The sequence below is a fragment of the Amblyraja radiata genome, chromosome 20 (genome assembly GCF_010909765.2).
Source record: "Amblyraja radiata isolate CabotCenter1 chromosome 20, sAmbRad1.1.pri, whole genome shotgun sequence".
NCBI lineage: Eukaryota > Metazoa > Chordata > Chondrichthyes > Rajiformes > Rajidae > Amblyraja > Amblyraja radiata.
The window spans coordinates 8,145,090-8,159,499 of NC_045975.1; the positions used below are offsets into that span (position 1 = coordinate 8,145,090).

General features: G+C 41.1%; 1 protein-coding gene across 1 annotated transcript in view; it reads left to right on the top strand.

The window, feature by feature from the left end:
- LOC116984557 (transmembrane protein 263-like) overlaps positions 1-9,695 on the top strand; it is a 127,455-nt gene extending 117,760 nt beyond the window's left edge. The window contains exons 3-4 of the mRNA XM_033038747.1: positions 8,316-8,616; positions 8,708-9,695. Coding sequence (XP_032894638.1) covers positions 8,316-8,599 — 284 coding nt within the window. The 3' untranslated portion in view covers positions 8,600-8,616; positions 8,708-9,695. The remainder of the gene's footprint in view (positions 1-8,315; positions 8,617-8,707) is intronic.
- Positions 9,696-14,410: the final 4,715 nt, after the last annotated feature.

Genomic DNA, 14,410 nt, shown 5'->3' on the forward strand with positions numbered 1-14,410 from the left:
GTTTTGACTGATATTCACTGGCACATGCAAGGGACAAGCACTCAGCTATTCTGAGAACTAACACCAGCAATGGTATGTTTTCAATATCCTCTGCACAGTTGGATGATGCAGTGTTAGACTTGTTGGCCCTCATTGCTCTCTAGTTTTAATGCATTAATCGTATTAAATGATGGGTTTTATATAAACGGCACCTGCTTATGTAATGGAGATGCAGAATAAATTTCAAGGCGTTGATGAATGCCTTTCGTGAATCTAATTACCACGGTTGCTCTTTTCATTATTCCTGCCAGATTGGATAAAACGTTTTTGATGAGAAAGCTCCAGCAAGACATGTGATGTTAATTGATTAGATCCATTTGGCCATTTCTCCATCATCTTTTATTCTTTGGAGTAGCACTCTGCATTTGGAACGGGCTTCTTTCACTTGTTAGCAGTGTGAGCCTGAAGCATTCGGCCAAAAGTCATGTTGTGATAGCTGATGTCAGAAATAATTAACTCTGATTTACGCGCAGCTTGCACAAATATTTTGTTTGTGGAAAAATATTGTCGCACTTACCTTGCATGTGCTCATTAGGTTTTGACCTTGCACAGAAGCATCAGGCATCCATGTGAAAATGGCTTAGCAGAGGAGCTGAAATAGATATAATTTCCATTTGTAACTGTATAGTCCTTCCTCTCATGTATTTTCCTCATGCCAACCAATGTTATAAAATGACAGTCTTACAAAGGAGGAGAACCGTTCCTTAAATATTTACTCTGACCAGGGTCAAAGCTTTGTACTCCTTACTAAACACCTACAACTGAGGAGTAAATTCAAGGCGCCCAAGAGGAAAGGTTTGATTGCACTGTTTTGCATTCCCACAGAGTAGCTGATCCACATGAATCATTAATGAAACCTTTTAAATGGAGATGCTGTGAACTAATTTTTTTTAAACATGTGGTACTCAGAGCAATAATATACTCTGAGTGGAACATAAAAGCTATATTCTGGGTTTACTTTTTTAATGGAAGTTTAATAATAAATGAAAGTGGTTAACTTTCAAGCAGTAAGCAACACATGAAAGTATCTTGAACATCTTAGTCTATTTAACTGTCGGGTAAGATTCATTGCTTTTTAAATAAATGGATGTGTCAGATTTAACATAGTAGTTTATATATTTTTGAGCGATGGGAATTCTCAGAAGTTGGCTTCTTAAGAATGAGAAAACTTGTTTTCTCAGAGTGGGGCCTTTGTTCTGAGGAAAGAACGGACACTATTATGATCTCATCAACACAATGTGCAGGTCTTCAGGTGAAACATTAATTCAGTTGTTGACGCAAGGAATTGCAGACGCTGGCAACTTTTTGAGCAAAAATCAAAGTGTTGGAGGAACTTAGCGGGGCAGGTAGCATCCGTGGAGGGGAATGGATAAATTATGTTTCGGTTTGGGATCCTAGCTAAAAAAGGGTCCCAGCCTGAAACATCATCTGTCCATTTCCCACCACAAATGCTGCCTGATCCCCTAGGTTCCTGCAGTATTTTGCCTTTTGCTCATTAACTCATTTACTTCCACCACAGATGCAGTCTGCCTTTCTGAACATTTCCAGCATTATGTATTTTTATTCTGCCATCAAAAGTAATACAATATTATTTTTCCTATTGTGGAATATACCCAGCTCAAACTACCAATAAGTGCATCACACAATAATGTATCTGTCTGCACAAGGGATGAAGTGTGGTCATGCTTCCTTGATTGATTGTAAATGACTTATTCAGGTGATTGCAGAGTCTATATTTTGAGACATGATGGATTTTATATTTTTATATTAGTGAGCTACGAAAGTATGGAGGGCATTATCGATTTTGAATCCTCAATATATATGGTTCATCAAGAGTGTAACTACTACTTGCATTGTTCCTGCAGATCCCCCTGTGGATAGGCATTGGATTCTGATTTCTTATCACTATAGGCTGCAGTAGAAAAGGAAAAGAAGTAGTCTGAGCAAGTGCGTGTATAATGAATAGCAACAAAAAATATTTGAGTGCTGTTTGAAAAATGAATCCACCTGTCATCCTCATGAATGCTGATCGAAACAAAGGGTTAAAATCACCAGAAATGTATTCCTCATCAAATCTCCTTAAACTTTTAAGATGCTTCATGGTAAATTTGCAACACAGTTAATCTTTGGGTTTTTTTTGTTCATTCCGTTCCCAGTTATGGTCTCGGGTGTAAATGTCATTGTCTCAGTTCCTTTCTTCAGTTAGTTCTATCTAGTTCTATCCTAGCCACATGAGTTTCTTCCCACATTGCAAATATATGTTGTTTGGTAGTTTAATTGCCTGCCATAAACCACCCTTAATGCAGATTGAGGGTAGAATCAGGAGTGTTGAAGGGCATGGAAGAGAGAATAGGTGTTGAGAAAGAAGTCGCAATGGATAATGTGATGCTCCACCTAAAATAATTGCTCTGAGGACTGGCATTGATACAATGGACTGAATGGCTTCCTCCCATATTGAGAGAAAAAATGAAAACAATTTCAAATACTAAATTAACAAAGATTCTGAACTTTTTGTGGCAGTCTGAATATGATGAATTGAGCTGTGGTGATCTTAATCACATTGCATAATTTCACATATCTCTGGGATATAGATCCTTATATTCCTCTGGAGAAAAGTAATTGATCATTTAATTGTGTAATTTGGACTGCTTCCTGCTGGATCCAATTTTTCGCTGAAGATCTTGGAACCTGGGTTATCATCAAATTTGAAGGATTTTTTTTACATCAAATCAATTTTCCTCTGTATTTACTTATGTTTACTGCCTAGTCCATCACCGGCTTTGACCTCCCCACCATCGAAGGGATCTATCAAAGTCGCTGCCTCAAAAAGGCAGCCAACATCATCAAAACAGCTAGGCTTAATGGTTACCATGAAACACATGAATTGTCATTAAAACTTATCTAGTTCACTCATGTTCTTCTGGGAGGCATCTTGTCGTCTCTCCCAATATGTGACTTCATGCCCACAGCTATGATGTCTATGTTCAGGGCAGTTAGTGATTGGCAATAAATGCTGGCCTTACCATCGATGCTAACATCACAAAATAAATAAATGAAAGAAAAAGGCATAAAAGAGTTAATGTCAGTGGTTTATAGAATAGTGATGTTATCCCAAATGCCCTGACAATATTCATATTGGGCGGCAGATTGGCGCAGTGGTAGAGTTGCTGTCTTACTGCGCCAGAGACCCGGGTTCGATCATGACTATGGGTGCTGTCTGTACGATCTCCCATGACCATGTGGGTTTTCAACGGGTGTTCCGGTTTTCTCCCATATTCCAAAACCATACAGGTTTGTAGGTTAATTAGCTTTGGTAAAAATGTAAAATGTCCCTAGTGTGCTTGATAGTTCTAGTGTACGGGAGTCATTGCTCGGCGTGGACTCGGTGGGCTGAAGGGCCTGTTTCCGCAATGTATCTAAATTAAATTAAATCTCTAAACTAAATAATCAAATCCAACTTCCATACTTCAAGAAAGATGCCCTTGATTTGTACTGCAGAGAACATTTACAAGGTTGATTGCTGGGCTGAAGCAATTTGTCATACGAAGAAAGGTTGAGCAAGTTGGCCCTATGCTTATAAGTGTATGGAAGAATAAGAAGTGATCATATAAGATTCTGACGGAATTGACAAGGTGGGTACGGGGCGGATGTGTCCTTCTGTGGAGGAGTCTCGAACAAGATGGCATTGTTACGGAATGAGGGGTTTCCCATCAGATGGAGATGAGAAGGAACAACTTCCCTCAGAGTCACAAATCTTTGGAATTCTCTATTTCAGAGATTTCAGTATCAAATCCAGCACTGTGAGGCAGCTCGTCAACTTGCTGCGCCACTTAAGTTATCATCTGAGAAATTTTATTGGCAGCTCCTTGAAATAAAGCTATACCCTCCGTGTTCACTTAACCTAGAAAACTAATATGTCATAGCTGCACATACCACTTAATTCTGCTAATACTTCTGTAGTTACAATTCCAGCACTAATTTCAACTTTAAGGCATGATTTGTGCAGATGAATATTATAAACATAACATTTATTGGTTGAATGATAAAGAGCTTTATATCTTTGCGTTGATTTAGTTTTAATCTTGACAATTACGGAATAGAAAAGCAAGTACATTAGAATGTACATGTGGGAAAATAATGCAAGCTGTTTTATAGCGAGCTTGATACAGTAGGGCTTTTCCATTAACAGCAATATGTAGAGTAAAGGTGCTGGAATCACAAAACACATTGGAGTATTTTCAGCCTAAGTATTAGCATCTATAGTGCCAACATTTGCAACAAAAGGCACTGTGTTTCAATGGATTCGTGAAACTTCTGTCAAGTACGCAAGACCTATTCCTTGTGTTTTTGAATGACTTGAGACTATAGGACTTGCTGGAGAATTGAATCTAACTCTTCATAAAAAATCACATGCATAAAACGTCATTCTCTTCATCGTGTATCTGTATACTCAACTGTTCGCTTAATTGTAATCATGTATTGCCTTTTCACTGATTGGTTTTCGTGCAAAAAAAAAAGCTTTTCACTGTACCTCGGTAACATGTGATAATACACTAAACTAAAGGTTTGGCTACCAATAGCAGCAAAGGAAATTGGGACAATGCAAGATACCAGAAATGGAAAAGCTAGGTATATCGAATGGTTGGTAGCCAAAAATGCTGGAGAAACTCAGCGGGTGAGGCAGCATCTATGGAGCGAAGAAAATAGGCAACGTTTCGGGTCGAAACCCTTCTTCGAATGGTTGTATGGCTGCGGAAGGTTACAGAAACAGGGATGGGCCTCTTATCCAGGGATTCGATCATAAGGATAAGAATTTTTACCAGAAGCACAGAATCTGCTAGGTCGCATTTCTAATGCTTCCCCTCCCCCCATTATAGAGCAATCCTTAAGCACTCATGTAGTTAAAAATATTTACTATGCAGCTGAGTTGACCTTCAAATAAAATGTAAAGAAAAATATAGATTGAAACACTTATTATTAACCTAGACACATGTTCCCGATGTTGGGGAGTCCAGAACCAGGTGCCACAGTTTAAGAATAAGGGATAGGCCATCTAGAACTGAGATGAGGGAAATCTTTTTCACACAGAGAGTTGTGAATTTGTGGAATTCTCTGCCTCAGAAGGCAATGGAGGCCGATTCACTGGATGCATTCAAAAGAGAGTTAGATAGAGCTCTTTGGGCTAGCGGGATCAAGGGGTATGGGAAATGTGAAATTAATAGCTATTGCTGTGATTTGAGGGGATGTGGACATTGCTGGTAAATGACTATCATTTATTGAACTTGAGAAGGTGGCATGGAGCTTTCCTCTTAATCTTCTGCACACAGTATGATGGAATTCCCACATCTTACTGAAAGACTGGCACTATATTCCCCAAAGATGCTGGAGTAACTCCGGGGGTTCGGGCAGCATCTATGGAGAAAATGGACCGGTGAGGTTTTGGGTCAGGCCCCCTCTTCACGTCTTGGACTGAAAGGGACCCGACCCGAAACATCACCCATCCATTTTCTCCTGAGATGCTGCCTGAGCTGCTGAGTTACTCCAGCATTTTATGTCTATCTTTGGCATAAACCAGTTCATTTTTATTGCACCATAATTCCCAGTCAGGGCACGGTTTGATTTACAAGCAGACATGAGCAGTGGATGCATGGGAATATTTGTTCTTTTGGATGTTACAGGTGTCAGATTTGTGAAGGATTATTGTAAACTGGTTCTGGAAGTCGAACGCTGGGGCCAGGATCACCTTAATTTCATCACAAATGGTTTGGATTAGAGTGTTGGAAAAGCAAACTGAAACTATGCCAACATCATCAAAATATAGTTTGCTAAGCAGCAAGAATAACTGCAAAATACTCTCAGTGATAGTCTGTTTCAGATGATCAGCAGTCAGATGGCAGATGTATATAATGCAAGATAGATATGAGTTCATTCATTTGTGAATTGGAGTGCCACTGCAGATGAGCACACACCTACAATTTCAAACACTTCATTTTCAAATTAACAGTGTTAGTCCATGAACCAGTAGATAGGCCACATAGTAAAGTATAATACAATCTGTGCAAGTGAATGATAAAATTACTGTTCAGTTTGCCTCATCCCAATATATAAATATCTTTATAACGAACAGAATTATGAATACATGAGGATAATACCAGGTATAGGCAACCATATCTTTAATGAGCAACTAGTGGGCTGCAAGGCAGTGCAGCGGTAGAGTTGCTGCCTTACAGCGCCAGAGAGCCGGGTTCAATCCTGACCATGGGTGCTGTCTGTACAGGTGTTTGTACGTTCTCTCCGTGACCTGTGTGGGTTTTCTCCACTTTCTCCAGAGTGCTCTATTTTCCTCCCACTCTCCAAAGATGTACAGGTAGGTTAATTGGATTCGGTAAAAAAATGACAATAATAAACTCAAACCTAAACCTGATCCTCTCTAACTGCCTCTTATAATTATTCCATGATCAGCCGTGATCACATTGAATGGCGGTGCTGGCTCGAAGGGCCGAATGGCCTACTCCTGCACCTATTGTCTATTGTCCATGGGTATTATAATCACAACAGTAAACTGAAATTACATTCATGTTTTTTTGCTTTACATGTATAGTAAATCCTCCTTTTGACGGACATTTTCATAATGGATTGTGGTTATAGCGGACTGAACTGCCAACCGTCACATGTCGCCTACAGCGCCAGCTTCCTGAATCACTCCCGGCTTGCTCCACTTCCAGGCAGGAGCTTCTGCCACCACCTCCGGCCCACACAGCTCCCACCGCCACCGCTGACCCTCACCTGCACTCCCGTGAGCCGCGACCATTGACTCCACCGATCCTCACCTCTCCCCCCAGCTGCCAGCAGGCCGTGACCGTCAGCTCACCTGGATTCCAACCCCAGTCCGAGAGGCTGAAAAAGAATCTTGACCTGAAGTGCCACCTATCCATGTTCTCCAGATATGCTGTCTGACCTGCTGAGTTACTCCAAAGCTTTGTGTCCTTTTGTGTATTAACCAGCAACTGCAGCCGTTTGTTTCTACTAGTCATACAATGATAATACCTTCTGAAGAAGGGTTTCGGCCCGAAACGTTGCCTATTTCCTTCGCTCCATAGATGCCGCTGCACCCGCTGAGTTTCTCCAGCTTTTTTGTGTACCTAATGATAATACCTTACTCAGTTATGGTGGACAAGCAGCAATAACGGACACCATCCCCCCCCATGGTCTTTTATAATGAGGGTTTACTGTACTTGTACCTACCATAGGTGTAATACTGATGTGAAAGAGAATGTACTCTGCACTTAATGTAATCATGCATAGTACTGGATTATTGGATCTAGAAAAGTGTCAGTGAAAAGACAAGGCTGGTGGCAGGTACGACCAATGCAGTTGAGTGATTAGTATCTTAAATATATCTCTGTTTTTTTTAATTTTCCATTTGGGGCGGCACAGTGATGCAGCAGTAGAGTTGCTGCCTTGCAGCGCCAGAGACTCAGGTTCGATCCTGCATACAGATCCTGCTGTCTGTACAGAGTGTACGTTCACCCTGTGACCGTATGGGTTTTCCCCATGTGCTCCGGTTTCCTCCCACACTCCAAAGGTGTTCATTGTAGGTTAATTTGCTCTGGTAAAGATTGTAAATTGTCCCTAGTGTGTAGGATAGTGCTAATATACGGGAGATCAATAGACAATAGGTGCAGGAGTAGGCCATTTGGCCCTTCGAGCCAGCACCGCCATTCATTGTGATCATGGCTGATCATCCACAATCAGTATCCTGTTTCTGCCTTCTCCCCATGTCCCTTGACTCTGCTATCTTTAAGAGGTCTATCTAACTCTCTCTTAAAAGCATCCAGAGAATTGGCCTCCACTGCCTTCTGAGGCAAATAATTCCACAGATTCATAACTCTCTGGGTGAAAAGGTTTTCCCTCATCTCCATTCTGAATGGCCTATCCCTTATTCTTAAACTGTGGCCCCAGGTTCTGGACTCCCCCAATATCGGGAACATGTTTCCTGCCTCTTGCGTGTCCAATCCCTTAATAATTTTATATGTTTCATTAAGATTCCCTCTCATCCTTCTAAATTCCAGAGTATACAAGTCCAGTCGTTCCATTCTTTCAACATATGATCTCTGGTTGGCGCTGACTCGGTGGGGCAAATAGCCTGTTTCCGCACTGTATCTCTAAACTAAAATAAACTGCAAACCATAGTCTTAAAAGGAATGTATTACTTATTGTTTCATATATGCCTGGTATTATTTATGGCAATCTTTTTTACAACATTATTCCCATAGAACCGAAGGAGCTTGCCGTACAAGAGCCAGGAATGATCTGGAGGATGACCGGAGGCCTTTACAGCATGACTAAAGGAGCGGTGGGTGCCACTCTCGGGGGCGTTGCTTGGGTTGGAAGCAAGAGCCTGGAGTTAACCAAGACGGCAGTGACCACGGTGCCAGCGGCTGGTGTCGGCTTGGTGAAAGGGAGTGTGTCAGCAGTGTCCATCGGTTTTGGTGCTGTCGGCTCAGCTGTGGCCAGAAAGGTTCCCTTTACATCCAAAAAAAAGGACAAATCCGACTAAGTGAAGCAGTTTGTAGGGTATGTTTTTCTTCAAAAAAAAATTCATCATGATTTAAGTATACTTGGACATGCTTGGATACACTGCCACGGTATATGTTTTGTTTTAAAGGGCGACCAGCAAGATATGTGCTTCTACAATACTTTGCTGCCCCCACCCCTTTGGCATAAAGCTCATGCCATCTCTCTTCATTGTGCGAGCTGTCAATGACAAACAGGGCAGTTGATCCCATTCTACAATGTCCATCGACAAGGTATCCGGAACATTCTGCTTCTCGACTCCTCCTGGCATAAGGATGGTCATAGCACCAGAAAGAACATGTGACACCCACAGCTAAAATGGACACGTATGTTTTATTTGAGGGGTTGGGAGGGCAAAAGAACATGTTATCAACATTAAAAAAAAAATCAAATTTGCCCTCCCCACATGTATATATTTATTGGTTCATGTAGTATTTTATATGCTTGTTTTGTTCCCGTTAAGTATAAAGGGGCTAATTTTCTGTATCAGATTTTGTTTTTGGCTCTGTGTGGAGTAGAACACCATGGGGTATATATTTGCTTCAAACGTGTTGGTGGCAGAAGGTTTAGATGTTGTGTTGGGAACAGTAAACATGCAGTCTTAATTTATTTTCTACAATGTAGCAAGTCTTTTTTTTCTTTGCCTGGTTGTCCTCTACCTTCACGTGGCAGCCAGGTCAGGGTTGGGGACGATGAACGTCTGCAACACTGCAGTCAGTGATTTAGCCTCAGTTAAATTTTACCGTGTGTAGCCTGACTCCTCACCTTTCATTATTGTTACCTGCTACAAAATGGAATTGGTAGCAGGCAGTCGTTGCTGTTTGCACTGTTTCCTCCCTGTTTTGCTCCATGTTTAACTTTCCATCATCCTCCTGCACACCTGATATTTCTGTAACATGTTTATGTATTAAGACTGAAAGAGACAATTGATTTCTGTTGACCAAAATGCAAAACATTTAGTTTTTGTCTATAATAGAACTATTTTTGCAAATATGACACCTGAAAGCTACGAATTAGACTGTAAGTCTGTATTTTAATGGAAATAAAGTTTACAAATCTCAAAACAGCATGATTGAAAATGTTCAGCTCTCCATAATTGTCATATTTTGTCCTGAATGGCTGTGAATTTGCAAACGCAGGCATGCCATATTTGCATCTAATGATTTGCTGCAAAGAAATTGTAAACATTTAAGCCTGGGATGTGGATCACACAATTTAAATTAAACATTAAAAAACAATCCTAAAAGTTGATGAATTGCTCATGCAATTAGATAATTAAGAGAACGGAAATGGTAGACATGGAATACTGCGGTAAATGAACATGCAACGATTGGACAAGTGCATGTTGGCCTCAGAGGCAGATGAATAAAGATGGGCAAGTTACCTTTTTCACATATAGATATCATATTAAGTGGATGTGGTGCAAGCCAGCTCCAAGGAGCGGGCAGAGTGCCTGCAACAGCAATTGTATTTGCAGTAGATGATGTTCTATCTGCCTGTCCATTTGGAGAGATGTGCAAGCAAGAAAATTAACTTTCAGACCACAGCTTAAAACCAGCCATGCGTCCAGATGGTAACTGTGGAATGAGACCTGGAATAATATTGATGTAGTTACTGATGCTGAACAAGTAACTAGAAGTCATAGTTCAAATCCCTAGGTTCATGTTACGTTTAATTCAGTAGATATTGTTATTTATGGGCTCAAGTCAGAAAATATTAAAGCTTCCTTTTTTTTTTAAAGTGCATAACCTGCTCACAAACATTTTTCAGCGAACAAGACTTAGCCATTTACTTGCTTTGACTCTAGCCTGTATTGTGTGATTGATTCTTAATGCCTTTATAAGCCACTCCTTTTTACAGAAGCTCACTCACAGCAAGAAGGTGGGACACCTTTTGTTCTTGAAGTTATCAAGCTAGACGACAATCTCACATCAATTTTTTCTCAAGACTGTTTATGATGGTTTGGGAGGGAACAAGGGGTGAAGGTGGGAGGAATAACGTTTAGAGGCTGGAAGAGATTGGAAAAAGGAAGAGTTAAGGGAATGAAAAGGTTTAAACATAAATCTATCTTGGAGGCTTTGGGGACCAGGACAGTACATATCTTTGTCATCATGGTACATCAAAGATCTACTTGCAAACAATAGAACCATGGATGGGGCATTAAGAATGGGAGTCCTGACACCTTATGTAGAGAATTACAAAGTTTCACTGTCTTCTGGGCGAGGAAACTTCTCATCTCTCTCTCGATGGTCGACCTCTTATTTTCATGACTTCGATTAGCTAGGGAAAAAGTCAGCTCCATTCCTAACCGATTTAGAAAAGTCATAACACTCTATGTTTCATTAAGATTCATTCCTCAAAACTCATCACCCCTGGTTCAAGGAAGAGTGTAGAAAGGTTTGCAGGGAGTAGTACCTGACACACAGTCTTACATTTAAGAAACAGTTAGCCAGGTACATGGATAGGACAGGTTTGGAGGGATGGGCCAAACGCAGGCAGGAGGGACTAGTGTAGCTGGGACATGTTGACCAGTGTGGGCAAGTTGAGCCGAAGTGTCTGTTTCCACACTGTATCAATCTATGACTATGACACAGGTACTACTTTTTTCTGGAATCTGATGGTCCGCACGTCCTTTACTCCGGACAATAGTACGAGAATTATGTGTGGCGCCATCTTGAATGAGTTAATTGTTTATTTCTTTGTTAATTGTTAATTATTAATGTTTCTGGCAGTCCCATGGTGCTTTAGAGACATGGGGGAGGAGTATAATTAGTGGGTCAGAGGTGTATGTTGAATTATGTTCTGGTGTTCCAGCAAAATGGATAATCTGGCAAGTCTCTGGAACCAATCGATGCTGTACCTGTACCTTATAAAAGATGAGGTGCCAAGCCTTGTAAAACTGCAAATCAGAACACACTTCACCCACTGAGTTCTTCCAGCAGTTTGTTGTTAACTACAATATAGGACTATTGAGCAAAAACAGCATGCAACAGATCAATGGTGGATGCAATCTCGCTGGCTCTCCACTCCGCTCTGGACCACTTGGATAACAAAAACCCGTATGTCAGGCTGTTATTCATTGACTACAGCTCGGCATTTAATACCATCATCCCCTCCAAGCTGGTTGCCAAGCTCTCAGATCTGGGTCTCTGCACATCCCTCTGCAATTGGATCCTTGACTTCCTCATCCACAGACCACAGTCTGTCCATATTAGTAGAAATGTGTCATCCTTGATAACAATCAGCACGGGAGCACCTCTAGGCTGCGTGCTCAGCCCTCTGCTTTACTCACTCTATATTCATGACTGCGTAGCCGGACATAGTGCAAACTTCATCATCAAGTTTGCCGACTACACCACTGTTGTGGGGCGTATCACTGATGAGTCAGAGTATAGAAGTGAGATTGACCGATTGACCAAATGGTGCCAGCCCAATAACACCAGCAAAACCAAGGAACTGATTGTAGACTTTGGAAGGGGTAGGATAGGGACCCATAATCCCGTTTACATCCCGTTTAGGATAGGGACGATGGTGGAAAGGGTCAAGAACTTCAAATTCCTGGGCGTGCATATTTCCGAAGATTTTTCCCGGTCCCAGCACACTGATGCAATTATAAAGAAAGCGCATCAGCTCCTCTACTTCCTGAGAAGATTACGGAGAGTCGGTATGTCAAGGAGGACTCTCTTGAACTTCTACAGGTGTACAGTAGAGAGCATGCTGACTGGTTGCATCGTTGCTTGGTTCAGCAACTTGAGCATCCAGGAGCGGAAAAGAATGCAGAAAGTTGTGACCACTGCCCAGTCCATCATCGGCTCTGACCTCATCTATCACAATCACTGTCTCAAAAAGGCTAGCAGCATCATCAAGGACCCACACCATCCTGGCCACACACTCATCTCTCCGCTGCCATCAGATAGAAGGTACAGGAGCCTGAAATCTATTTATGCTTACAATATTCTGTTGTGCTGCAGCAATGCAAGAATGTAATTGTCCTATCTGGGACACATGACAAACACTCTTGACTTGACTTGACTTGAGCTAAGTGATATCTCAGCCACGGATCAGATCAAAGATCTGCAGTACTAACATATCTAATAAGAAGGGTCTTGACCCAAAACGTCAACCATTCCTTCTATCCAGAGATGCTGCCTGTTCCGCTGAGTTACTCCAGCATTTTGTGTCTATCTTCGGTGTGAACCAGCATCTGCAGTTCCTTCCTTTAATTTGTATTTGTAATTTAATTAATTTAATTTGTAATAGTGGTTGACGATTAAACATCTAACAAGAAACAAAGGCTTCAAGAACATCCCCATTCTCGTCGGTGATAGGGCCCTACTTCTGTGTTAAAGGTAAGGCCAAAGCATTCAGCCCGAAATGCTGAACAGATAATCCCTCAGCTTCCTCCTGAATTCCAAGAAACCAGTATCCAGCTGTTCAATTCATTCCATATTTTATTACAAAGAAGCTGTCAGCACTGGATACAGTAAAGTCTACAGACCTTGACAGCTACCCAACTGTTGTACTGAAGATGTATGCAGCAGAATGAGCTGCACTTCGAGTCAAGCTGTTTCAGTGAAGTTACAGTACTAGCATCTGTCCACCAATGTAGAAAATTGTCCAGTTGCAGGTAGTTCCGCTATAATCCACGTTTCCATAACACAAATCGGATATAACACTAGTGATGAATTAGGAAGCACAATCAGTAATAGGGAACCTCTTAAAAATGAATTTGGAATTGACAAACAGAAAAAATACCTGTCTTGGAATTTAAATAGTATAGGGGGGGCGGGGGGGACTGTTTCTATGTGACCTGCTGTAATCAGACTTTGTTTCTTAAGAACACTTTAACCATGGTTGGCATGAAATTGACAAGCAGCACTTCTATTCATATTTATACAATGATATTCTGTGAGGAAATAACATACACGCACACGCATTCCTTCCACTACCAGTGCATCGGCTGCAATGTGCATCAACTACAAAATGTAGTTACTCGCCCAAAGGTAGATGCAAAATACTGGAGTAACTCAGCGGGACAGGCAGCATCTCTGGAGAGAAGGAAAGGGTGACGGTTGGAGAGCCAGAGTTTGGGTTAATAAATTAAGCTATAAAAAAAATAAACCAATACTAAGCCTGAAGGGCAACTGGGAGAGAGTGGAATTTACACCGAAGGATCAGTCTGCCAGTACTATCATATTGGATGAATATCAAATCTCCAACTACTGGAAGAGACTAACTCTGTTTCCATGGAGACATGTATGACAGCGATAGCAGGGGGGAAAAAACTCTATCCAATCTGCTGCTCTAACTAATCCGAAATTCTCATTAGAAAAGCATGGGAACTGGCCAGTTCCATGAAACACGACCAAATTGTCATTTTAAAATGTGCTCCATTCACAAGGGTGAACGTAAATCTGTCGTTTGTCGAACCGGCAGATTAGAAAGTTAGTTTCCTGTCTTTTGTGTCTTACTTGATAATGAGTTTTTATTGAGTGGAAGGTGTTGGTGCGCATTACAGATCTTGCACAGGCAAGGATCATTTCACGAAAACATCCGAGCGACTTATATAACACTGGCCAAGTAAATCTTAATAACACACTCAATCGATCCTAATAACAGCAAAAATGTGAATTAAGTTTTACTTTATTTTCCAGAACCATGCCCATATATTAGATTGTAGGTTATCCCAAAATAATGAACCAATTCAGTTGTAACAGTTACTGAACCAACCTTCCATGTCATAATCAATTTACTTTTCCAATTGTATAATTAGTGCTCAAGAAGCATCTATGCG